We start from the raw sequence: 27,226 nt of genomic DNA, 5'->3' as shown, positions 1-27,226 counted from the left end.
GAAAATCTGGGTCATAGAACCTCACAACATTGAAATTGGCAGTGATTTCTTGGATATGATTTCAATGGTGCAGGCAACAAAAGGGTAAATAAACTCCCTAAAAAATAAAAAAATATTGTATATCCAAAGACAATGTAAACAGAGTTAAAAGTTACTGATAGAATGGGATAAAATATTTCCAAATTCTATATCTGAAGGTATATTAATATTCCAACTAGAAATCCTAAAAATTAGCAACAATAAAAGCAAACAATACAATTTAGAGATAGGTAAAAGACTAACATAAATAATGAATCTCCACAGATAACCAATCTTAGTTGTCTGTTGGATAGAAAATCTTGTTTCTCTGGTTCTGGTGTGATTTACCTATTTCTTCTTTGTAGTTAATCTCTTTGAGTATTTTCTCTAGTGCTGGTTTTGAAGACATAAATTCCTTCAGTTTCTGTTTGTCATGGAAGCTTCTTATTTTTCCATCTAATTTGATAGAAAGTTTTGTGGGGTAGGAAATTTTTGGCTGGAAGTTGTTTTCTTTCAGAGTTTGGAATATGTTCCTCCAAGCCCTTCTGGCTCTCATGACTTGGTTTGGGAAGTCTGGAGTGATTCTAATTGGTTTGCCTCTGAATGTCACTTGGCCCTTTGTTTTTGTTGCCTTTAAGATTCTCTGCTTGGCTTCCACATTGGTCATTTTGACAATTATGTGGCGTGGGGATCCTCTTCTTTGATCCTCTCTAACGGGAGTTCTATAAGTTTCCTGGACCTGTGTATCAACCTCTTGCTCTATGTTTGGAAAATTTTCTGCTATTATTTCCTTGAAAAGATTGTTAATCCCTTTGGTTTGACCTTCTTTTCTCTCCTCTATTCCAATTATTCTTAGGTTAGCTCTCTTAAAATGGGCCCATATTTCTTCAATGTCAGATTCCTGCTGTTGGATTTTTTTTTCTAAATTAGAAACTATGTGTTCATTTTTTGAATAATCATCTTCTAGGAGCGAGATTCTATTCTCCATGTGGTCTAATCGGTTGTTTATACTTTGAATTGAGGCCTTTAATTCATTAATTGCATCCTTTATCTCTCTTTGGCTCTCTCTGTATTCTTTTCGAAACACCTCTATTACTTCTACAGTTATTTTCCTGATTTGATCTTCTATAAATCTCTCCATTTCTGTTTAATCAGGTTCTGATGTTGTGGGGTTGTGGGCATTCATTGCTCCATTGTTATTTCTCTTTCCCATGATTTCGGAAGTTTGTGCCTTCTCTGGGTTCTTCCCTGGGTGACTACAATTTCACTTAAGGTGCTGTGGATCTCTAGACTATGGTATCTCAGTTCCCACTACTCCTTTACTGGGTTGTATCACAGAGTCTCAGACCCAGGGAGTCAATCAAGGCTGCTTTAGACCATGGGGGGTGCCAGGTTGGGCGTTCTCCTATGGTGTAATATCTCTGCCACCACCCCTCCCCCACTGGGTCAAGTCCCTGGGAGTACAGTACTAGGATTTCTCCTCTAGGGGCTCCAATTTGACTCACTGTTGAGTGTGCAGATAGAGCTGGACTCGGTGAATTCGCTGCTGCTGCCGTTGGTAGCAATATGGTGCCGCTGCTGCACCCTCGGCCATGAGGCTGAAGTATTTCTTTTCTGTTTTTGAACTCCACTTTGGGTCCCTGCAGGGTGCACTGAGCCCAGCCCCTGGGAGCTTTAGGTGCTCTCTGCGCCGAGAAATCTGCCGAATCCCGCCCGGCTGTTTCGCAGCGGCTCACCTCGGCTCGCTGTCCACTGTTCCTCTCTGGAGCTTGGTAGGCTGTTGAGTGTGTTGGTCTGGTGCCGTCCGGTGAACTCGCCACTGCCGCCAGCAGTAAGGCACTGCTGCCGTGTTCTCGGGCGTGAGGCCGGTGTATCTCCTCTGGTTTCTGAACTCTGTTATGAGTTCCCTTCCTCTCTGGAGCCTGCTGCTCTAAGGCAAAATGGTGCCCACCGCTTCATGCCGTGGCTCTGGCTGCAGCACTGCGGTCTGGTTTCTGGTGTCTCGTTTTTCCAGCCCTCTTTTTCTCTGTCCCTTAAAATTACATTTTTTGTTTCTCTGCTAATGGTGATTTCTGGCTATGAAAGGCGCTGATTTTGTGGTAATAGAGATTGGTTGTTAGCGGGGCTCGTAAGCCCCGTTTTGCTCTGTCGCCATCTTCCCGGAAGTCCTCACCATAAATTTTTTTATTTCTTCACTAATTTCTGCTCTTACCCATTCATCATTCAATAGTGTATCATTCAATCTCCATGTATCTGAATAATTTCTTTTGAGTTTCCTGTTGTTGATTTCTACTTTTATTCCATGGTCTGAAAAGATGCAAGGAATTATATTACATCTTTTGAATTTGCTGGCACTTTCTTTGTGTTCCAGTATGTGGTCTATTTTGGAGAAGGTTCCATGGGCTACTGAGAAAAATGTGTATTCTGTAATTCCTGGCTGAAATATTCTGTAAATGTCTATCAGGTCCATTTGGTTTATGGTTTTCTTTAGTTTTAAAGAGTCTTTACTCATCTTTTGCCTTGAAGATCGATCTAGTGGTGTGAGAGGCATATTAAAGTCTCCCAGAATTATTGTATTTGGGTCTATTTGGGATCTGATGTCCAGAAGGGTTTGTTTTACAAATGTGGTTGCACCCACATTTGGGGCATAAATATTTACTATCATTATATATTCTTGGTGTATTGTTCCTTTTAGTAAAAGGAGGTGCCCTGATTTGTCTCTTCTGATGTGTTTTAGTTTAAAGTCTGTTTTGTTGGATATCAGGGTTGCTACCCCTGCTCTTTTTTGGTCTCCAGTAGCATGATATATATTTTTCCATCCTTTCACTTTCAATCTGTGAATGTCTTTGGCTGTAAGGTGAGTATCTTGCATACAACATATATTTGGATTATGTTTCTTGATCCACATTGCCAGTCTATGTCTTTTGATTGATGAGTTAAGTCCTTTGACGTTAAGAGATATTATTGAAATATGATTTTTGTTTTCTGCCATTTTATGTTCTGTCTACTATTGGGTGGATTGGTCTTTCTTCTTTACTTAAATGGCCCACTTATTGACTTCCTCTCTTATCTGGTTCTGGGGTCTGCTTCTTTTTTCTTCTTTATGGTTTATTTCTTTAAGAATTTTCTCTAGTGTAGGCTTTGAATTCATTAATTTTTTTTAAGATTCTGTTTATCCTGAAACACTTTTGTTTCCCCATTGATTTTGAATAGTAGTTTTGCTGGATAAATAAGCTTCAGTTGGAAGTTATTTTCTTCCAGGGTCTGAATCACATCGTACCAGTCTCTCCTAGCATTCATGACCTGGGTTGTATAGTCTGAGGTGATTCTTATTGTTTTGCCTCTATATGTCACCTGTCCTTTTGTTCTCACTGCTTTTAAGATTCCTTCCTTGGCCTCTATGTTGGTCATTTTGGTTATTATGTGGTGTGGCGTGGTCCTTCTTTGGTCCTGTCACAATGGAGTTCTGTATGCCTCCTGGACATGAAGATCCAAGTCTCTTTCCATGTTTGAAAAATTCTCTGAGATTATTTCTTTGAAGAGATTACGGATGCCTTTGGTCTGTACCTCTATCCCTTCTTCAATGCCTATTATCTGTAAGTTAGGGTGCTTCATATTATCCCATATTTGCTGGGTGTTTAGGTTTTGTTGCTGTAAAGATTTCTGTATATCACTGACCGTGTTTTCGGTTTTGGATGTACTGTCTTCTAACAGTGATATTCTGTTTTCCATTTCATCTAATCTTCCAGAATTTCTTTCTATTGCTGTCTTCATTTCACTTATTGACTCTTTTATTTCATTCCAGACCTCTTTCTGATTCTTTCTTAGTGTTTCTATCTCATCTTTCATCTCCATTAGACTTGTTTTAAATCCTTTCATCATACTGTAGATCAAGATTCGGAACTCCCCTTCTTGCATTTCTTGAAGGTCAGTATTCATGATTTCTGTCATTTCTCCACTATTCCTGGTTCTCATATTTTCACCATTCTCAGGCCTGTTCTTCTGTTGTCTTCCCATTGAGGTGATTGGGTGATGGTGGAGTAGCTGGCAGCCCAATCAGAAGCTCTGACGGGCTGGTAGTTCTTCCGTATCTGGTTCTCCAGAGGCTGTAGGTCCGGCGCAGAGGTGACTCCTGGGTCTCGGTGCTTCCTGGGTTTCCGAAGGAGCTTTTGAATTTTGTTGCCATGTTGGTGTAAGTCAGGTCCCGGGGCTATGGTTTGGGCTGGAGCTCTGCTGGTGCTGGGCGGGGGCTATGCTGAAGCTTTGTGCTGCAGCCTCTGAGAGGCTGCTGGCTGGTGCTGGGCCCTGGCTGGGCTGGGGCTGGGCTTGGGCTGGGCTGGGGTCAGAAATGGTAGCAGCCCAGGGGGCTCTGGAATGAGAGGAGCCCGAGCCTCAGGGCCCTGGGGTGGCTTACCGGCGGCTGTAGTATCAGCGCAGAGGTGACTCCTGGGTCTCTGTGATTCCTGGGTCTCTGAAGGAGCTTTTGGATTTTGTTGCCACATTGGTGTAAGTCAGGTCCCAGGGCTGCGGTTTGGGCTGGAGCTCCACTGGTGCTGGGCAGGGGTTGTGCTAGAGCCTGGTGCTGTAGCCTCTGAGAAGCTGCTGGCTGGTGCTGGGCCCTGGCTGGGCTGGAGCTGGGCTTGGGTTGGGCTGGGGCCGGAGATGGTAGCAGCCCAGGGGGCTCTGGAAGGAGCGGAGCCCGAGCCTCAGGGCCCCAGGGCGGCTTACCGGCAGCTGTAGGTCCAGCACAAAGGTGACTCCTGGGTCTCTGTGATTCCTGGGTCTCCGAATGAGCTTTCGGATTTTGTTGCCACGTTGGTGTAAGTCCAGTCCCGGGGCTATGGTTTGGGCTGGTAGCCCGCATAGTGGCAGCCTGCCAGCGACCCAGATGTGGCTGCAGCTGATCCAAAACGTGAGCTTTTTTTTTTTTTTTTCTTCCCCTCCCGCAGTTCAAGGTTCCTGGTTTTCTTTCAGCAAGGTTCCTGGGTCAGTTTTGGTTTCCGAGCTATATTTATTTTGTTGGTTGAGACACTGCTTTCTCGTTACTTGAACTTTATTTATTTCAACTACTGAGAAGTGCTGTGTCCCTCAGTCGCCATTTTTTTCCTTCCCATAATTATTTGTTTAAAAGGGCTAGGGTGTTCCAGGCCTGCCAAGCAACAGGCTCTGGGTCTGGCCTCGCTGGCTCCAGACCCAGCCTTGAACTGGGGTCCTGCTCTAAAGCAAAAGGCCAGCGGGTTTCTTCAGCTGCGTGGCCAGGAATCACTAGAAGCTGCTGCTGCCTCACCTAATCTCTTAGCAGATTTCCAGATCCAAGTGACCTCTATTAAAAAAATGGTTGTGAATGGATCATCTTATCAAAGTTACTCACCTTCTGGCTTTCAAGTTTTCAGTAAGTGGGAATAAGTGTGGAGAAATAGAAGCTCTAATACATTGTTGGGATTGCAATTTGGTGCAACTACTTTGGAGAACAGTATAGAAGATCCTCAGAAGAAGGAAAATGAACTTACCATAGGATCCAGCAATACCACCTCTCAGTATCTACCAAAAAGAATGAAAACTAAAATACCAAACTAATGCATGAACAACCATGTTCATAGCTGCACAGTTCACCATTGCCAAACTTTGGAATAAGCCAAGATGTCCTTCAATGGATGAGTGGATTTCAAAACTATAGGATATGTACACACAATAGAATTTTGCCCAGCCATAAGGGAGAACAAAATTATGGCATTTACAGTGAAATGTCACACACACAAAAAAGAAATCAGATGCTTTTCCTTAATGTGCAAAATATTAGGGAGAAATGAGTAACACAAGGAACTCTAGATAAAAAAGGGACCCTATAGAGGAACAATTAAGGTGACATATCTGAGGGGATAAGAGGGAGGATAAGGGAAACTCTTTAAAGCACATGATGTACTTAAACACATCAAAGTCAATCAGGAAGCCAAGCATGGGTAGGTGGGAAGGGGAGGGAAGGGGTTAGAGATTGGGTAGGGGCTAATTGGGTGATGTGTGCATGTATATCTCCACAAGTTTTTTTTTAATCCCATTGAGATGTATGACTACAATGCACCATTAAAATTTATAAAAAATAAAAATAAAAAAATGAAAAAAGGGCTAGGGTGTTGCTTAGAGATAGAATGCTCCTGGTTTCAATCCCCATTACACAAATTTTTTAATTTAAAAAAGTAGCACCACAACTCCAAGCCAAAATTTAAAGTTCCTTCTATGTTATTTTATAACTCTGTAAGAATATAAATAAAGTAGGAGAAGACTGATAGTAATGTTAAGGTTCTATGATAGTACAAATGAATATTAATTATTAACATACAACTGATTCATGTCTGTCAGAAGTGAAAATTTCAAACCTTTCATTTTATTATCCTATAAAATATTAACTCATTTAGATAATCAGAAAAGTTATTTCAGCCTGGGTATGGTTGTGCATACCTATAATAACATTTTTTAATAATGAAAATATTTGTATATATTTGATGAATGTATAAAATGAATTCATTAAAGATATAATTTGCCAGGTATGATGAAACACTATAATCCCAGTTTGAAGCCCACCTGGGAAACTTAGTGAGTCTTGTCTCAAAATAAAAATAAAAATGGCAGCAGGTGTACAGGATTCCTGGATCAATCCCCAATATCTCTCGCCACCTCTCCCCAAAAGATACACTTTAATTCAGTGTGAGGATCAGCTTTTTAGCACTATAATAAATACCTGAGATAATCAACTTATAAAGAGAAGAGATTTATTTTAGCTCACAGTTTTGAAGGTTTCAGTCCATGGTTGGTTGGTCCTGTTGCTTTGGGACTGTGATAATACAGCACATTTTGGTTGAAAAATTGTGCAGGAGCAAACATAGAACTCATTGCCAAAAAGCAAGAGAGAGAAAGAGAAAGAGAATGGGGCCCACGATTCCTTTGAGGGCACATCCCAGTGACCCCCAAATCTCCTACTCAGCCCAACTTCTAAAAGTCCTGCCATCTCCCAATAGTGCCATGGCTGGAGACTCAGATTTTCACACATGTGCTTTTGGAGAATCCTCCAGACCCAAACTATAGCATTCCTATGAGTTTCCAGCATCTCTCTAAGCACACAGGCTGGGATCAAGTCCCCAATATGTGGACCTTTGAGGACATTCTGGAACCAAACTGTAGCATCCACTAATGAGAGAGTCATTTCTAAGAAAGGTCTGCGAAACAGACCTTTCAGCGAGGAATGCTGAAATAACTTTAATAATGATAAAAATGGTTGCTATATTACAGGGTAATGAAATTAAAAGTTTGAGGTTATTTCTTCTATCAGGCATGAATCAACTGTATCTCTAATAGTTCATATTTATTTATACTTTCCCAGAAAGAGTATTTACAATACCATCAGTTTTCTATCTATTATTTTATTTCAATCATTACAGAGTAAGACATCCCAGAAGGAACTTAAAATTTTGGCTGGAAGTGGTGGTGATTTTTTCTTTTTTTTTTTCTTTTTTTTTTTATTAAATCCAGGGCCATTCTACCTTCAAGCTACATCCCCACATCCTCAGCCCTTTTTATTTTTTCTTTTAATTTTTTTTCTTACGTATTTATTTTTGGTGCAAGGAATTGAAGCCAGGGGCATTCTACCTCTGAACTACACTACCAACGATTTTTTTTTTAATCTGGAAACAGAGTTTCACTAACTTGCAGGGGCCCTTATTAAGTTGCTGAGTCTGGCCATGAACCTGAGATTCTCTTGTCTCTGCCTCCCAAATACTGGGATTACAAGCATGTGCCACTAAGCCTGGCTTTATGTTTTTTACTTTGAAACAGGGTCTTGCCACATTGCCAAGGCTGGCCTTGAACCATGAATCCTCCTGTCTAAGTCTCCCAAGTACTGGGATTATAGGTGTGTGCTACCATGCCTGGCCAAATTTTTAAAATTTAACCCAGATGGAGGTTAAGAGAATAAGGTTCACATTTGAAATATTGGGAGGCATTTCTTATGAATCCCATGATAGTGAGAGAGGGGTACTTTGGCCTTTTATTTAAGTTCAGTCATCATTTAGGAGAAGTAGCCTCCTCCAAAATTACCTAGAGCCAAAACAAAATTCAAGCTGGATTTCAAACAAAATTCAACTTTGTTTTGATGTTCATCCTGTAGGTGAGGGAAGTTCTGAGGTGTGTGTGTGTGTGTGTGTGTGTGTGTGTGTGTGTGTGTGTTACTAAGGGTTGAACTCAGAGGCATTCTACCTCTGAGCTACACCCCCAGCCCTATTTTTATGTTTTTGTAAATTTTTAAACAGGGTCTCACTAAGTTGCTGAGGGTCTCATGAGGTTTCTGAGGCTGGCCACAAACCTTCGATCCTCCTGTCTCCACCTCCCAAGTACTGAGATTACAAGTGTGCACCACCATGCCCAGCTAAGTTTCTTCTTTAGAAGGATGTCCAGCATCTAGTGTTTTGAGAGCAATCACATTTTATGGAGCAATGGCTTGGCCCCACTCCTTGCAAAGACAACTAGAATTATTGTACCAACGAAATGCATAATTGAGTTGAAAATGCATGTAAAATATGAAGGACAAGGAGCTACTTCTTTACCTAATATCGTTCTGTTTCTCTTATTTCCCCTGAATTCAGTCCATTCCACCAGTCAAAAATGATCAACTAACATGAAATGGCTTAATTATATATTGGATCTAATTCGTGTCAAAGTCTTGAAGCTATTAGTGAGAGCTGAACAATGTTTATTATACAGAAGATAGGGAGGATGTAAAATGATAGTAAATAAAATTAGTATGGGACAGGCCAGCATGTACTCACCATGCATTTGCTTTTTTCCCACAATAAACCTACAAGGAAGGTACCCCTAAAAATTTCTTCTAATTTTAAAGAATCTCAGATTTAGCCATTTGTGAAGGCCACACAGCAATTACATAGCCCTCATTGTGATGTAAACCTTGAGCGCTGAGCACATTTAACCAGTATGAAAGTCTTCATTTCATCTTGTCTTCTCCAGTTTGTGATCACACTGCAGTTACTCCATGGGGTCATATACAGGATAGACAATGCTTTCTTATCTTGAGACCAAGTACACAGATAAGCTTATACAGAGACCAAAAGGAATCTAAGCTCTTTTTGTCTATAGTTGCCATATTTATGTACAGTCACAGAGAGAATTTATGTAAGTTTATTTTCAAAGTACATGCTGTTTTTTTTAAAAAAAAGTATTTAAAAAAACCAAGATTCTTTTAATTTTTATTTGAGTAAAAATATGTTTAATTATAAGTAATCCAGAGAAGTAATTCTAATATCTCAGCCCAAGGTTGTCTGGAACCAACTTGTAGACCAGCCTTTGAAAGGTCTCATATTGGCCCCCCGATGGCAACTATTTTCAAAGGTAATAATAGAGTCCAGCAAATAATGATAATAAAAGTTAAAATTTTATTTGGTTGTTTGTCTATATAACCATTTGTCTCTGTCTTGTATATTTTACCTAATTTTATGATACTAGCAACATGGGTAGTATTCTGAGCACATAAAAATATGCAATGAATACTTATTAAACTAAAATGAACTGACCTGCACCATTAATTACATCATTCTCAACAACCAAACCAACTATTGCTTCTCAGTGTTTTGGTGACACTCTTGGTTATGTCATCATATTCCAGCTGATTAGCTCCTTGGAAGAAATAGTAATGGTCTAAAAATGAAAGCAAATTAAATTGTTTAATTTTCATCTTGTCTATATTAAGAAACAATTCTGCTTTTATAATTTACCACATTTCTATAAGATGTGATTTGAGAATATAAATGTTTTGGGGTATATAGCATGCCCTCAGATTATCTGCCCACAGATAATCACTCTCAGGGTGGAGGACACAGAGAGAGCATCGAGCACACAGAAGCCTTGAAGGAGGAAAAAGTAGGGGGGGGTAGGGGGATAAAAATAGTCTTGTTTTGTTGGACAGTTCTGTTTAGGCTGAACCTGAAAATGTTCACAACAGAAATTCCAGTGCCTCCTTTTCTCATCCCAGCCTCAGTCCCTGTCTATGAAGGTCTTTGGGGTAGAAGGGACCAAATAAGGATAGGGTAGGGAAGAATGCCAGGTATAAAAAAAGGTATGAGACCACAGGCTCACTATATGCTCCCTGGCATATACTGTCCAGGTGACGTGGTCACAGGACATTCCAGAGACTCAGACCCAGGACAAGCAGCACCACGTGCACCCCGCTGGCTGATTGAGCACCCCGAAAACACACCACTGGTGCCACCACTGCCTGCTCGCTTTTCTCTACTTCCTATTTTGAGTCAAGCATACCTCATATTTTCCCTCTGTGCCCTATCAAAAATTGGACTCCTGTCTGAGTGTGGTGGCACACATCTGCAGTTTCAGTACTAAGGAGACTGAGACTAGAAGATCTTGATTTGTAGGCCAGTCTTAGTAACTCAGATCATGTTTCAAAATACAAAATAAAAAGGGGCTGGGCGTGTGGTGGCTCAGAGGTAGAATATTCCTGGATTCAGTCTCCAGTAAAACACACACACACACACACACACACACACACACACACACACACACACACACCTCCTGTCCCTTTCTGATGTGGGGGACATTCTCTAATCTTAGAGGCTTTTTCTACTGTTTTCAAAATGCCATTTCCAGTGTTTTCACAGCCTCCTAATGCACTTACTTTTGAAGTAGAAGACGGCATCAACTTTAGGCCCAATTCCTGAGAAGCGCTTGCTAATCAGCTGGGGATAACCAGGGTCCATGGACCTTGTCCTCTCGTCATAACTGAGCCAAGAAACAACCAGCAGAAACTGGATCAGAAAGTGGATTTTACAACATCAACCTTCAATCCAACTTTCCTCATGGAATTTCTTTCTGGGATAGTTTTAACTGTACTGATAAAGAATACCCAAAACTCATACAGCTCTCTGATTTACTCAAGGTCCTTATATGACTCAAACCCTGGGCTTCTTGTGATAGGCCTTGCCCCACCACCTCATAGTACAGATCTTCCTGGCTACAGCCTGGCATTGAAGGGGAGCTAGCCACTGCACGGGCCCCCTCTGATTGATTAATTATTTGCCTTTCATGGATTTATTTTCAAAGCTTGACGCTGAAACAAATTCAACAATTTCCTCCTGGAAGACAATAGAAGAGGGAAGGGATACAACCCATGGAAGAAAGGGCTGTTAAGTATCTGTGCTAGTCCCGTATCATGTCCAGGTTTAGAGTCAAGTCCCAATCTCCTCTCTCAATTTTCTTTATCACAGAATACAAAGAACTTTCTTTCTTTCTAGAATTCTTAGTGGCAATTACCTAGACCAGTCACCTTACTTTTATTCAATTCATAATTCTTGAAGTGTGTATTTCTTGCTCACCACTCTTTCACTGGCATTTAAAGCGAAGAAAAATCTCAGGCCAGTTACAATCAGAAAAGTAAACAGAGCCACTGGTCAGAGTTGAAATGCTAAAAATTAATAGTGACAGGCTATAAAAACACCAGTTTGTGAACTCTTCAGAGAGCCCTATTTGTTTAAGTTGAAAAGATCTGTTTTCATGCCAATACCATTCTGTTTTTATTAATATGGCTGTGTGGCATAGTTTGAAGTCAGGTATTGTGATGCCTGCTGCCTGGTTCTTGTTGCTGAGAACTACTTTGGCTATTATGGGTTTTTTGTTGTTCCAAATGAATTTAATGACTGATTTTTCTACGTCTGTGAGAAATACGTCTGGTGATTTAATGGGTGTTGCACTGGATCTTTAGATCACTTTTGGAAGAATGGCCATTTTGGTGATATTTATTCTGCCTATCCAAAAACATGGAATATCTTTCCATCTCCTAACACCTTCTTGGATTTCTTTTTTCAATGTTTGTTTTTCTTAAACAAGGCTAAGAGTTGTTAGGGAAACTTATATTAGAAGCATGTGGTATACAATTTAAACTGATTGTTGGGCTAGGCACAGTGGCACATGTCTGTGATCCCAGTACTTGGGAGATGGATGACAGGTTCAAGGCCAGCCTTGGTAGCTGAGGGGGTCCCTCAGCAACTTAGTGGCACTTGTTTCAAAATAAAAAATAAATAAATAAAAGCTTGGTTTGTACTCAAAGGTAGAATGCTCTTGAGTTCATTCCCAGTACCAAAAAAGAAAGAGAGAAATAAAGAATTGAATGTTGAATTTTAAATGTTCAAGAAAAAAAAATATAGCCTAGTATAGTGATACATGTCTATAATCCTAGGTACTCTGGAGGTCGAGGCAAGAGGATTCTAAATTCAAGGCTAACCAGGGCAAGTTAGTGAGACCATATCTCAAACTAAAAAGATATAAAATGTTGAGGGTATAGCTCAGTGGTAGAGTTACTGCCTAGCATGTGTGAGGCCCTGAGTTCCATCAGTAGCATAAAGCTTACCTCCAATACTGGTTATCTACAAAAAAGTAGGTCTTATAGAGAAGAGGGTTGAAGACAGCGGCATCTATTTTATTCACATACTCAGGAAAGCCCAGAGAATGGATGCTTTGGGGATAGTCTGGCTGGACTTTTAAATTGCTAATTAACCAGTACTTATTATCTGTGAAGACAAAGAGAAGCAATATCTTAGAATTACATAAGAAAATGTAATAAAAATAAAAATTTACTACAAATGTTATTCTTTTTCCAGAGTTCTCAAGTAAATATTGTTCTTACACATGGTCTATCTCCTGTGGATCCATGTTCTTTTATCAACAAGTATTACCATCTTCTATTTTATAAACTTTAACCCAAAGTTGTATATATTTCCTATGTGGTTAGGCTACTTTAACTTACAGTTCATAACCATCATTAACAAGATGCACAGTGCATTTTTAGTCTATAACTGTAAAAAAATAGTAATGTCTCCTTAATTTGTTCCTTTCTTTAAAGATATTTGTGGCAAAACTAAACACTGAAAATACCTTTGAAAAGAAAAACTTGATTTTTATCTCCAATTTCATAAGCAGCATGAATGCTAGAAGGCAAAGTTGGCCATACAGAAGAAATTAAACTAACAGTGACTGCTGGTCTCTCCAGATGAATCTTCCAGAAAATCCTGCCATGAAAGACATTGAATACATGTTAGTGTTGAGTTCATCTAGTTAACTAGAAGTCACAGGCTTAAGTACTGAAACATGAATGGGAAGAACTTGTGGAATGATTTGCCTGCCTCTCCCTCTCTCTCTCTCTCTCTCTCTCTCTCTCTCTCTCTCTCTCTCTCTCTCTTTCTCTCTCTTTCTCTCTCTCTCTCTCCCTCCCCTCCCCTCCCCTCCCCCCTCTCTCTTTCTTTATTTCTGTAAGATGGGGTATCACTATGTTGTCCAGGCTGGACCCAAACTCCTGCACTCAAGTGATCCTGTCATCTCAGGCTCCTCAGTAGCTAGGACTACTGATGAATGCCACCACACTCAGCTGTGATTTAGTATTTCTTTCCATTATTTTCACATTTTTTCCATGGATGTCTGTGTAGGAGGACCACAAGGAGAGGATCTTAATCACTTCTTTGACAATGACAGTGAGTTTGGCTGACAGGCCAATGAATGGAAATGTCCTGGATCCTGGAATCTATGCATCTAAGTTTCTAGATTGGTCCCACAATCCATTCACCAATTTTATAACTGGAAGTCACCTAATCTCAGGTATCATTTTACACTCTCAAAATTTGGGAATATTTGTTCTACCTGCCAAATATTAATCTCCACTGCTTTTCCTCTCAGTATCTGCCTCATTCTGTAATTCCAAGATGGGAACTGTAAGTTGTCCTGAAATTCAGTTCAAGAGAGTCTCTCAAACAGGATGGCTTTTACAGACTTGGCTCTAGACTTCACCATTTTTATCCATTTACCTATGATTAAAACAATTAGCTTTCTCTGCTTCCCATCTTCTAATTCCCCAATCCAGATTACTAATGTAAATTAAGTGTAATATATCAGTTTTTTGGTCAATAACAATCATAATCACATTGCTTTCCTGCTTCAAAATCTTCAAGAGATCTCTGGCATTGAATGAAGTCCAAGTCCTTGCTTATGTGTCTTCTCTACTCTACTCCAACTATTCTCTAACCTAAATCTAAGGACAGAGTCCTTAATTCTGATAAGATATGAAAATATTCCTACCAGGTTTTAAAGAAAAAGATGTAGTTTCCCACTGTGGTGACAGCATCAAAACTCAAGTTGGGGTCACATTCATTTGAAGTTGATCTAGTAGGAAATGTCGTAGGTTGGTGCTCTTCTGGGCCTCCTAAAAGTATATTTCATGAAACGGCAAAAAAGTTTCATTGTAATTAATAAGGGGGGAAAACTCTCTTACAAACATTCCATTTTCTTGGTGAAACATGCATCAGAGTCCATTTAATTTCCTATTCATCAGAAGTATCTGCTAAGGATTTTTCCCCATAAGCTTGTAATGTCATAGAGAAGAACCATCTCATCATGCTGGTTTTCCTTCTCCAGTTAGGTTATTGTCTATGTGCTCCTTCTTCCACAGGGCAATAGTATCCTGCACAGAAGGAACACCACACCTGAGGCCTCAGGCTCTACCTGACACACCCCAGTCTCCTATCCTTCTTTTGCTCTCTATCCACAAGGCTGCCTCAGGCCCCAAAGCAAAGTTTTGACCAAATGTAGACTATCAGTCACAATGTGAGAAACCTTCTATGTCAAACAAAAAATAAAAATTTTTTTTGAACTCACCATAGAGGAGCTGAATGTTACGGATGTCATCAGCTGAGAGAGGAAACGTGTCAAAGTCCAGATTGCCATAGTTGGGGAACATTATAGACATCTTATCCTTGGAGTGTGCAAGACCCAAGGAGTGGCCGATCTCATGAACGGCAACAAGGAACAAGTTTTTGCCTTTGAGGAAACCAAACAAAAGAAGCAAAGCTATGACATACATTGTCTTTATTTTCAACTGATTTTATTTATTTATTTATTTATTTATTTATTTATTTATTTATTATTTTTGCAGTGCTGTGGATAGAACCCAGGGGCATTCTACCTCTGAGCTATGCCCCCAGTCCTATTTTTTATTCTTTATTTTGAAACAGGGTCTCACTAAGTCCCAGAGGGCCTCATTAAATAGCTAAGGCTGGCCCCAAAACTACTATACTCCTGTCTCAGTCTCCCAAGTACTGGGATTACAAGCGTCACCATGCCCAGCTTTAACTGATTTTAAAAAGGAATAGATAATAGATAATGGATATGATTTTAGCTCAATGGCAGAGCACTTACCTAACATGCACAAGGTCTTGAGTTCAATCATGACCGTCATGATAACTAAACAATTCCCAACTTTCTCTTTTCTCTTCTCTTCTCCTCTCCTCTCCTCTCCTCTCCTCTCCTCTCCTCTCCTCTCCTCTCCTCTCCTCTCCTCTCCTCTCCTCTTCTCTCTCTCTCTCTCTCTCTCTCTCTCTCTCTCTCTCTCTCTCTCTCTCTCTCTCTCTCTCTCTCTCTCTCGCGCGTGCGTGCGCGCACTCACACGGTACTAAGGATTGAACCCAGGGGCATTCTATCTCCAAACTATACTTCCAGTCCTATTTTTTTATTCTTTATTTTGAAATGGGGTCTCACTGAGTTGCAAAGGACCTCATTAAGTAGCTGAGGCTGTCCCTAAACTGAGATCCTCCTGTCTCAGCCTCCTGAATGCTAGGACAATTCCCAATTCTCGTGACTTTTCTTTTCTCCCCTGTTCGGAATTGAATTGAATTGAATTGAATTGAATTGAATTGAATTGAATTGGATTGAATTGAATTGAAATGAACCTAGGACCTTACACAATCTTGGCCTACCACTGAGATAACATCACATCTTTGTTAAATTTTATTTGCTGAGGCCATACTTGAACATGGGGTCCTCGAGCCTCAGTCCCCTGCGTAGTTGGGAGTATAGGCATGTGCCACTGCACATGTCTATTTTACTCTTTGTTAAACTTCAATGGACACAGATATATTTTTATATACTTTACTAACCTGATCTATAAGATAACTATTGAGTTTCAGGCATTAGAAATCACTGAGAAATCTAGCATACTATAATGTCTAATACTTACACAACTGTAAGGAAACCACCATGTTCTTCATGTATAAATGAGGAAATAAGATCTGTAAGATTACTTGACAACATTAAGTGTAAGAGCTAAGATTCAAATACAAATTTTTTGGCTCCCAAGCTCATGTTTTTTACTTATACTATTTTAAATAAAATTAGTAGCACTACCCATATTATCTGGACTGGCAAATTATATTCATGTGGGTTCATTTTTTTCCTGTATGTAATAGAGAATTCACCTTTGTAGGCAAAAGGAAGGAGAAGGCTATGTTCTCAAACTGTTAAAGTTCTCAACTGTTAAAAAGATTTAAATAACTCAAAATTTTTGTTATTTTTACTTTTTATTTAAAAAGCTGAGAAATTGTGACTTGACTGAGGCATATGCCACATAGTACCCTAAAATACTATCCAGTACACAACTGTGCAGAGTATACACCTCTGTCTGGGAGTATCTAAGAACACAGACTCTCTAAGCATTCCATAACAGGTACAGAAACTAACTCATGGCTGCTTTCATCCCTTCTCTCAGATGAAAATATGAAGCTAGGACTAGGTTATTCTCTTCTCTCTGCTTCAGATTGGGGAGAGTGAGCAAAGTTTTAACAATTTGGCCTAATATGAATTGACCCTATACCCAATTCTCCTAACACTTTTTACAAACGTCCACCATCAGGCCTCATCTCTAAATAATGGATTTCTGTTTGGAATCAGTTTCCCACTAGACTGTATGCTCAAGGGTGGGATGGTGTCTTTTTCATCTCTGTATTCAAATTCCTCATCACCAACACCCTGATAGAAACACAGTAAGCAATGGTCTAATTGTTAATTTAACTTACTGGGAAAAAATAAGACTGAAAATAAGGATTTTAACTTATAATTTTCATGAATAACTTTTTTAAAGCATAAAATTTAAACAATAGAAAGGCTAAAAGCTAGGAAAGACATGCTTATCCATAGGTGATTTACAAATTAGCCACTAGACCTCCTTTAGTTACAATTTTCTCTATAGATAGAATTTATAGAAAGCTGTATTAAATTTCTTTTTTAAGGTTTATTAGAATTTCAAAGATTATTTGAGACAAACCAGCACAAATGTCTCATTTCAGATAATTTTACAATGTCCAAATAACCTAGAATAAAATTTAGACACATTTAACAAGTGTGTTTGAGGATATGCAGTTCAACAGTTACCTCCTCTTCCACGATTTGCCTTGGCAATGCAGATGTCCCCTTCTCACTGACAACTTGATAAGCCTTAGGCTTGATGTCAGATGGAAAGAGTCCTTCTGCTAGACATAATATCTCTAGAAATATTACCATAAATACATGCCATATTAGTCAAAAGGAGGAGGATGCTTAGTAGACAATGTTATTTTTCTTTTTGTCTTTTTTGTGTGTGAAAATAGGTATTGTACCCAGGGGTGTTCTACCTCTGAGCTGCACCCCAGGTCTTTTTATTTTTATTTTGAAATAGGGTCTCCATAGGTTTCTGAGAGTCTCAAATTGCTGCAGCTGGTCTCAACCTGCAATACTCATGTCTCAGCTTCTCAAATACTAGAATTATAGGTATGTGCCACCATGCCCAGATGAGTGGGCTATATTCTTGACTTTATTCTTATTTACTTTTCACATGATTGACTCATCTCTGATACCATGGTTTAAATTTTACCCTGCTAGGATGCCCCCAAACTCTAGACAAGCTTAATTAACCTTATCTCCCACAGTCTAAGAGGGTGAGTTATAATCCTGAAAAGGCACACAAAGTGTGTTCAACATTTCAATGGTTGGTTGGACATCCTGATATTTTTATGACAAGACCGCACAAGACTACATGATTATATAATTTTGTGTTTCTCCATATAAATCTCTAAATTCATCTGAATTCATCTTTGTGTCAATATAAACCTAAGAAATTATCATCATGGAATGAATCATACACACGACCCTCTTATTCTAAGTGCTGGCACATACAGAATTAGTATTTGTGATTGCTTTTGAGTTTATGGATTTTACTGCCAAAACCTAAATAACAGCTTTTACCTTTCCTTGAGTGTAATGAGCTCATAAAATCCTCATAGATTCATAGAGATTATCTATCAAATAATCTAACTCAGTGACTTCAATTTATTGGGGATAAAACTGAAACTCAGATAAACTATTCAATTCGGGTTAGAGGTTAAATTATAATCAGAATAGTTTTTAAACTTTTTTTGTTTTATGTGGGTCATATTGAAAATGGTATATATTCACACAGTGCTTGGTGCCTTCTCCCCCCTCCTCCCCTTCCCCCGCTCCCAACAACGAATGTCCAGGTTGACCATACTACATTCACACTTACACACATATTTGAATGTAACTCCTCCATTAGTCAACCTCACCCTTCTTCCTCTCCTACACTTCCTCTCTAGCTTTGCTGAGGTTTCCCCTCCATTATGTGGAGTCCCTCTGGTATCCCTAATACTTCCTAGTTTGGGAAAATTAGAGATAGCATATGTCCCTTCTCTTTCCGAGCTTGGCTGATCTCTTAACATAATGTTCTCCAGGTCTTTCCATCTTCTTGCGAATGACATGATTTTGTTCATTATTGCTGAGTAGAATTCCATTGTGTATATTTCCTATAATTTTGCAATCCATTCATCTGTTGATGGAGACCGTGTGCAGCCACTATGAAGATCAGTGTGGAGATTCCTTAGAAAACTGGGAATGGATCCACCATATGATACGGCTATCCCACTCCTGTGTATCTTTTCAAAGGGGTTGAAATCAGAAAACGACAGTAACATATGCATACCCATGTTCAGAATAGGTTTTTTCATGTTATAATATTTTTGTCAGAATCTATTCTTAAAATCAGAATATATTGTTAAGCTGATTAGACCTAGTTTTATTTAAATGGTGGGTTTTTACTCTACCTTGGTATTTTTTTTGTATGGTACTGGGGTTCCTGGAAGCCCTTCTACCTCCAGGCTACACTCCCAGACCTATAATTTTTAAATTTGGAAACAGGGTCTCTTAAGCCAGCAAGGCTGGCTTCAAACCTGGGCAATCCTCCAGTCTCTGCCTCCCAAGCGCGGGGATTACAAGCGTGCCCCACCATGCCTGGCATACCTTGGTAATTTTTACTCCAGATTTCAGCCTCATCAAAATGTATGTCTCCTCCCATTGCAAAACCGGGTCTCACAGCACGGGCTAAGATTCCATCTTTTCCATCGAAAGAATCGAGGTCTCCATGAGCTTTGGAAAAGGGAAAGAAGATGAGTCCTTCTCTGCATGCCTTAGATCGTGTCCAGTGACACAGATGCAATTCTAGTTCTTTACCTCCACTTGTGAACAGTATCATTATGTCAGCTTTGCCTGAATCGATCTTATGGAATTTCAGGGGGGTCACAGAACTCCATATTTGAAAAGCTTTCTCGATGGTAGAATCAACATCCCAATGACTCATCTTAGAAGTGTAATTAGTAATTCTTTATCAGAAAAAGAGAAAAAAGATAAAACTCATCCATTAATTTTGTCTTCTCACAATACCTCAGTTTTGCTTCCACCACTGATGCACCACAGTTGAGCATGGTCACACTTCCTATAATCCCAGGACCGAAGAGGCAGAGATAGGGGGAGTCATGGGTTCAAGACCATTCTCAGAAATTTAGACTCATTATTCCATGAATCAGGGGTGCAAGTACAAAACATTTTTCCTTGGATGACTTTCTCCTTACCCCATATCTTACATAATTTCTACTTATTTAGGATTTACAGGTAATCACTGTGATAGATTTGCTTACATAGAAAGTCACAGCTTTTGCTCTGACTCCCAAATTTGTGCATGTATTCATCATGACGACTCTGTACATGGTCTCCTGTCTCTGTTTTCATTATCTATTCAGCTCCATTCTCCTCTGATGTGAAGCTTTTCTACTCTGCTCTGGATTGACTGGCAAGTTAATTACAAGTCTTCCTTGATTGAAAAATCCTCACTTCTAGACCAAATGAATTTTAACAGAGTATTAAAAGTGAAAAGAGATTACTTATCTACTTCAGTATTTAGGGATATATTGTGGTTAAATGGCTTAGGTTTCTAGAAGCCCAGCAATGGGAAAATAGAAAAAGTCATGGTTCCATAGGCCTGTAGTACCTGTAGGTGATGTTGAGTGTGCTGAAACGCTTCACATCGGGCACGCCACATCGAGGGATGCGCATCAGCTCCAGAGTAGGTTTGTCTAGCTTTCCAGTCGTGCTTAACCCAAAGAACTGCTGCATTTCTTTGAGTTTTTCCTCTAGGGAGTTTCTCTTGATGTTGGTTTGTGCCATTGAATGTGTATCCATTGCTACTAGACCATAAAAGTTTTTCAAGTATCTCTGGAAAAAAAAAATACATTTAGTAATATATAGTCACACACAGAAAAATCGCTCTTAGGAGTGCTGCACACTGATGTTTCCAAATCAGCTGTTTTCGACATTTTAATCACATGTTAGGTTATTGTTATTTGGACAACTATTATCATGTAAAAGCTTTAATTTTCTGTGCTTTCGAAAACGTATTATAGATTATTAGCAGAATGTGTTTGTGAGAGCCCAGTGGGGGGAAAAATCTCCATATTTCTACTTTTTCAAGTGTGTTTCTACTTTTCATAAGATACTTTAGCATCTTATATATCACGGCATTCAGTAAATTGCCAAATATTTATTGATGGGATACTAAATATTTCACTTTCATATCTTTAAATACGAATTTTAATTATTGCTGGACGTGGTACTACACGCTTGTAATGCTAGTACTCGGGAGGCTGAGACAAGAGGATTGCAGGTTCGAAGCCAGCCTCAGCAGTTTAGTGAGGCTCAGTTAGTGGGACCCTGATTTTTTTTTTTTTTTTTTTTTGGTGATACTGGGGTTCCTGGAAGCCCTTCTATCTCTGGGCTACACTCCCAGACCTATTTTATACTTTTTTATTTTTGAATTTTTGGTCTCTTAAACCAGCGCGGCTGGCTTTGAACCTGCCCGATCCTCCTGTCTCCACCTCCCAAGCGCAGGGATTACAAGCGTGCGCCACCACGCCCGGCGTGGGACCCTGTTTTAAAATAAAATATAAAATAGGTCTGCAGGTGTAGCCTGGAGGTAGAAGGCCCCCGAGTTCCACCCCCAGTACCACAAAAAAAGTTTTAATTATTGATTTATGTTGGGATAAAATCTATTGTGTGGCTGGGATTGAGCACTTGTCAAGCATGCTCTCCTGGGTTCAATCCTCATTACTGCCAAAAAATTATTTTTCCTTGCTAAAAGTACAAAACTTAACACAGGGACAAATATGATAAAGTCAAAGCACGAACAATTTTAAAAGGTAGAACTGGGCAGAACATCCCATATATCCCATGTCACAAGTGCCAGCTACTTGAGAATCTGTGGTGGTAGCATCACTTAAAGCTTCCATTTTGAGGCCAGTTTGAGGAATATAGGGAGATCGTAAAAAAAAAAAAAGAAAGAAAGAAAGAAAGAAGAAAAATGAAGCTAATTTTATATAAAATAAGAGCTCAAACTCTTTTAATTAGGGCAACATAAAACTTGAAAAAAATCTTTTTAAAATGCTTATAGAAATGAAAAAGGATAAAGTGAGTATCCTGACATCATTGCAGCCAAAAGTGGATAAATTGCTTAAGCCACTGAACAATGCCACATTATTCACTGGTAATAAATGGCTAATTGGAAGTGAACTCCAATTGTATTGAACTGAAATCCCCTAGCCAAAGCTTTTTAGTAGAAGGGACAAATATCACTCACCTATTTCATATCACTGTCAAAAATGATCCTTTCTTGTAAATATTACTATATTGCAAAAAGAATTCAATAATAAAAGCAAATGGCATTTTTGGTCAGATTTCAAACAACACTCTTCAAAATAAAACAGGTAAGTATAATAAACCTTAAAGAGAAAAATTATGCTCGATAAGTGACAGTACTCACTTCAGCAAATTCCATTTTCTGTGGTGTCAAGATAAATTCATAGTCTGGAACAGCTTCAGGCACAATGATCTGCAGAACCAGAATCAATAAAAATAACGTCATTGTGAATGTCTCCCAACTGAAGAGCTAAATTCAACATACTCCTTCACTTTCGGTACATGTTCCTTAAGTGTCCCTCTTTATATAGTCTTAGACCATGCTCTGTGAGTATGAGAGTGACTCACAGCTGATACTATCCCTTGATTTACCTCAAAAACATTGAAATACAAGTATGGGCTCATTAGCCTCTAACCTATTGCTCAGCTAGGCATCTCAGAAAATTTTTCTTCAAAACAATAAGTAATATCTACTTCTACCCACTCTACAAAATAATTTCTTGTTTTAAAAAAATCTTTTAGGAGCACTTAAAATATAAAATATAAAAGAAAATATATGAAGACATCTTAGAACATAATAGAAAGCTTAGTACTTTCAATTTTTATTATAATACTTTTCTTATATTCATTATAGATGAAACCAATTTTTAAAAGAGATCTGAAAAGATTTATTGCTAGACTAGATGAATCTTCTCTATACTGAATCTAGCTCTATAAAGAAGTGTAAAATGTAGGTTTCATATTTAGCAAGGGAAAGAACCTAACATTATCATGTGCTGATATTCTGTGTGTTGTAAAGGCTTGGGTCCCATTGCATAACTTGAGATCTTTAGCCATTGAACCTTGTAATCAGTTCTACTTGGAGTGGTAGAAAGATTCTACAAAGTTTCCCTCCTTCCCACATTGTCTAGCACTAGAAGCATGAGGGTTAACACTTTTCAATATAGGAGACAGGGAAAATTTACCTCTGGCATCTTTCCAACTGGGCTTCTTTAATTTTTATTTTAGTGGACTGGGCTTCTTTTCCCTTTGACCTAACTGTTCCATTCCCACAGAATCTGCCTCTCAGTTGAAAGAGAATGTTGGAAAACTGGAAAATTTAAGAGTCAAGGAATAAAACTCCAAAAGCAGAAGTTCAAGCACTGGGGCTTCTGTATGGGGAAAAGCTCTACTCAACACTTCAAATCACACTGCAGGTTAGCCACTCTCTGATCTTATATAGATATTCTCTCAGAAGGGTGGGGGGTCAGTAACAGTGTGCTTTTATTTAATCATCGCTGTCACACACCTCCTGGTCTGCTGCTTCCTAGCACTTTTCTGAGGCTGGAACTCTGGGAAAATTAATTTTTTTTTAAAAGGAAGAAAGGAAGCCCTTTACCTTGTACCTGGAATTCTACCTCCAAACTCAGATTTGATCTCAAGTTGTATAATTTGACCTCTGGGATTTTCAGATGTTTCATTTGCGATGAGGAGAATAACCTTTGCCTCCTTATGTTTCTGTGATGCTTAAATGAGACAATACAATATAAACACTAGCCTCTAAGGTACCTACTCCCTGGTATGTCTTCCCTTTGACTTGAAAAGGGGACTGCACTGAGATTGTACTAAGGGTTGTAAAAGGGTTGTACTGAGTCTGCAACCATATGTAGCTCCAGGGATCTAAGAGTAAAATCAGGTAGAAAAATTACATGGAATCTTTCAAAATATTGAGTTTAGATCAAGAATTGTAAGATGAACACAACTGAGTTGGGCTAGAGAGCAGAAAAAATGGATCTGTTGGAAAATATGAGAAAGGCTGATTCTCCATGACTATTTCTGGTGCTGAAAACTACCTTGAAGTTCATAAGTGCTCAATAAACGTGTGTGAATGGATCTAGTTGGGGATTATGAAGGACATCAGTTGTAAATTCTCTAATGGGAGTAGTTATTAACTAGAAGGTATGTTCCTCAACTTCACTGAAAACAAGAACTGGTTTTATCCACTACAGGAAGAAATCTGGTTCCCAAAGATGTGTAGGAAGTATCTTGAAAGAGTAAGATGTAAGACACAAAGAAGTACTACCTAAAATACAGAGAAGTGAAAAAGTGTCCTCACTTGAAACATAGAAAATCCAGCACCCAAATTTTATTTCTCTCCAGATTGGGCTCATCAAATGCCATGAATGGGTCAATTTTTAGGAGATAAAGACCACTTGGGAAGCCACAAATATATGGTTGTAAACCTAGGTCCCAGGGTCAAGCTGACCTGCTTTAGCATCTTTAATATTTTATGACTTTGGGCAGACACTTCAATCTCTTTAAGACTTATAATATTATTTATAAGATTGTAATTATGATACTATCTACTTCTAATTGTTATTAGAATTACATTAAATAGTAGGGAAGATACTTAGCTGATTGTTTGCCACATCTTCAGGGTTCATTGATTGCTATATTCTTTTTTTTTTTTTTTTTGGTGGTACTGGGGTTCCTGGAAGCCCTTCTACCTCCGGGCTACACTCTCAGACCTATTTTATATTTTTGAAACAGGGTCTCTTACGCCAGTGCGGCTGGCTTCGAACCTACGCAATCCTCCTGTCTTCACCTCCCAAGCGCGGGGATTACAAGCGTGCACCATCACGCCCGGCGATGGCTATATTCTTTTACTGCACTTTTTTGTAGAACATTTTTAAAAGATTAGTAATGGGGACAAAGAAGGAGATCAATTACCTGAGAGATTTGTCTCTCTCTAGAAAAGATTCTGACCTGGACCCACATTGGAAGCTAGGAGTCCCAGAAGGTAGGCTTCCCAGAAGAGGGACATACTTCCAGAGGACATACTAAAGAAAGTGAGAACTGAGCTGGGCATGGTGGTGCACACGTGTAATCCCAGCATTTGGGAGGCTGAGACTGGAGGATCGTGGTTCGCGGACAGCCTCAGCTAGTTAGTGAGGCCCTCTACAACTTAGTGAGACCCTGTTAAAAATAATGAATAAAGAATAAAAAACAGGGCAGGAGGTATAGCTCAGAAGTCGAATGCCCTTGGAAAATAAAATATCCCAGTTCCTCCTGAGAGGGAAGACATGCTGATAAATGTTTACCAATGAGAGTATATATATATATATATATATATATATATATATATATAGTGTGTGTGTGTGTGTGTATTTTTTGTAGGTCTGGAAATAAAACCCAGGGGAGTTTGACCTCTGAGCTACAACCCCCACTTTATTAGCTATTCTTTTTATTTTGAAACAGGGTCTCACTAATTTGCAAAGGGCCTCACTAAGTAGCTGAGACTGTCTGTGAACCACGATCCTCCAGTCTCAGCCTCCTAAATGCTGGGATTACAAGCATGTGCCATCACGCCTGGCTACAAGAGCTTATTTTATTGCCCAAAGATTCTTAAACATCAAAAGCTTTATGACTTTATTTCACTCTTTGCCAGATACCACAGCATCCTAGGGTATGTCTTTGATACCTGCAGGCATTTGTGACATACTTTCAGCAATTGAGAAGCAATCTAAAGCATGGTCACCTGCAAAGACCAGGAAGCAGCAATGATTTCAGATACACAACAAAATCTCTTAGCTGACTTATGACCAGACATGAGCTTTTCTGCACAAATATCCTTGCAGGAAGAAAACTTCATCTAGTTTACCATGCTCTTTTATGGTTGAATAAGTGGAAGTCTGGGATAGAGAAGTAATTTGCTCCTAGGAGAGGTAGAAGGCTAAGGTTGATTAATGGAGAAGCTACATCTAAATATGTATAAAAGTAGCATGGTCAACCTGGACACTCATTGTTGGGAGGGAGAAGGGAAAGCAGAGGTCAGGGGAAGGCACCAAGCACAGTCTGAATGTATGCCATTTTCAATATGTTCCAAATAAAAATAAAGAAAAAATAAGGAAGAAAATTTCTGAAGGGAACATCACGAGGTCACTTAACTCTGTCATGCTTTGGTGCTACATGCTTCAACATGCCATGTTGATTCTGTTTCAGGTTTCTATCTCCCTATAGTACCTTACTGCAGACACTACAAAAATGATACCATGATGCACTCCGGCTTCTTACTGAAAGCCATGCTATTCCTTTTGATCTTGTGGGTGCCAGGAGTAACCAGACATTCCTGAGAATATTATAGGTGGCTTAGTGGTCTGTTTTCTGGAAGATGAACTTCCATGAGCCTCCTCTCCTGCCTTGTCCTGCATAGGGCTCTGCTGCTACAGTGCCTTCTGCTGCCATGGGGCTTTTAGCATTCTAAACCTGACATGCTATTATCCCCTTCTGGAATATCAATCTGGGGGTGATGAAATTTGGTGGCACACAAGGCACAGAAAGGATAACTAATTGGTTGCAGTCCCTTTCCAGAATGTTGTTCTGGGAGTGATATTTGTCAGCACAGAAGGTGCACAGAAAATAGCTAATTGATTGCAGCACAGGGTTACTGTGAAGCAGGTGCCAGGAGAAAGATTTAGTGTGCAAACGTCATTAAAAGGAAGCAAAAAATGATTAAGACCTAGGCACATACCTGTAATTTTTATAGTTGACATAATTTTAGAATTTTAGAATGAAACCAGAACTGACAAAAGCTTTAATAATTAAAAAAAGAAGGAAGTCAGGTCAGAACCAAACTTACCCTCTCTAGTAACATCGAGGAAACTAGGGATTGATTCTTTCCCTACCTTCCTGAGTTTCACAATGGATGGATAAGTGAGATAATTTTAGAGAGTTGTAAGGTTTTGGATAGAACCCAGAGAGAGTACAGCTACTCACCTGCACAAGTCAAAGATAAAACTGATATTTTTGTTACCAGGTTTGAAGAATGACATCACAGACAACAGAAAGGCAAGCGGGAAATTTATTAAAAAAATAAAAGAAGAGCATGAGGGTAAAAAGAGGTAGAACAGCCTTGTGGGTGGTGGGAACTTTGGTGCCCAACAGCTGCCTTCTGGCTACTACCCAGGATCAGTCCAAGCCAAGCACTGCCAATTGTATACAGTCTCTTCCCCAAACCCCATGCCACATACTGAAGAGAGCTGCAAGTCACCCCTATGGGCTTCAGCCAGCATTGGTGCTCCATGGATGCCTTCTGGTTCCTACCTGGAGGTGGCCCAGGGAAGCACCATCATTTGTACAGTGTGTTTTCCCAAAGTCATTTGTTGTGTATTTATTTGACATTTATACACATAGAAGTCAGTTTTTCTGACTCTAATGACCAACTTTCACCACTAGGGGGATGATGAAATGGTCCCCACTGAAAACACATGTCCTAAAGAAGCCTGTACTGTGGGCTGTGGTGTTTCAGTCCTATAATTTCAATGACTTG

At 39.3% G+C, this 27,226-nt stretch overlaps 1 protein-coding gene across 1 annotated transcript; it reads right to left on the bottom strand.

Annotated features, from left to right (window-relative positions):
* Window positions 1-9,616: 9,616 nt before the first annotated feature.
* Window positions 9,617-22,144, bottom strand: LOC308258316 (macrophage metalloelastase-like; the record flags this gene model as incomplete). Its single annotated transcript, XM_080688821.1, has 12 exons — window positions 9,617-9,717; window positions 10,709-10,812; window positions 12,437-12,596; window positions 12,961-13,094; window positions 14,155-14,278; window positions 14,731-14,892; window positions 16,806-16,875; window positions 17,278-17,390; window positions 19,195-19,320; window positions 19,405-19,553; window positions 20,219-20,442; window positions 22,043-22,144. The coding sequence occupies 12 exons, from the start codon at window positions 22,142-22,144 to the stop codon at window positions 9,617-9,619; spliced, it is 1,569 nt and encodes a 522-aa protein (XP_080544947.1).
* Between the last annotated feature and the right edge of the window lie 5,082 nt (window positions 22,145-27,226).

Source organism: Muscardinus avellanarius (assembly GCF_963383645.1).
Source record: "Muscardinus avellanarius genome assembly, chromosome: 1".
Lineage (NCBI taxonomy): Eukaryota > Metazoa > Chordata > Mammalia > Rodentia > Gliridae > Muscardinus > Muscardinus avellanarius.
The sequence above is the reverse complement of the archived record's forward strand: the minus strand, read 5'-3'. Positions and strand labels throughout refer to the sequence as shown.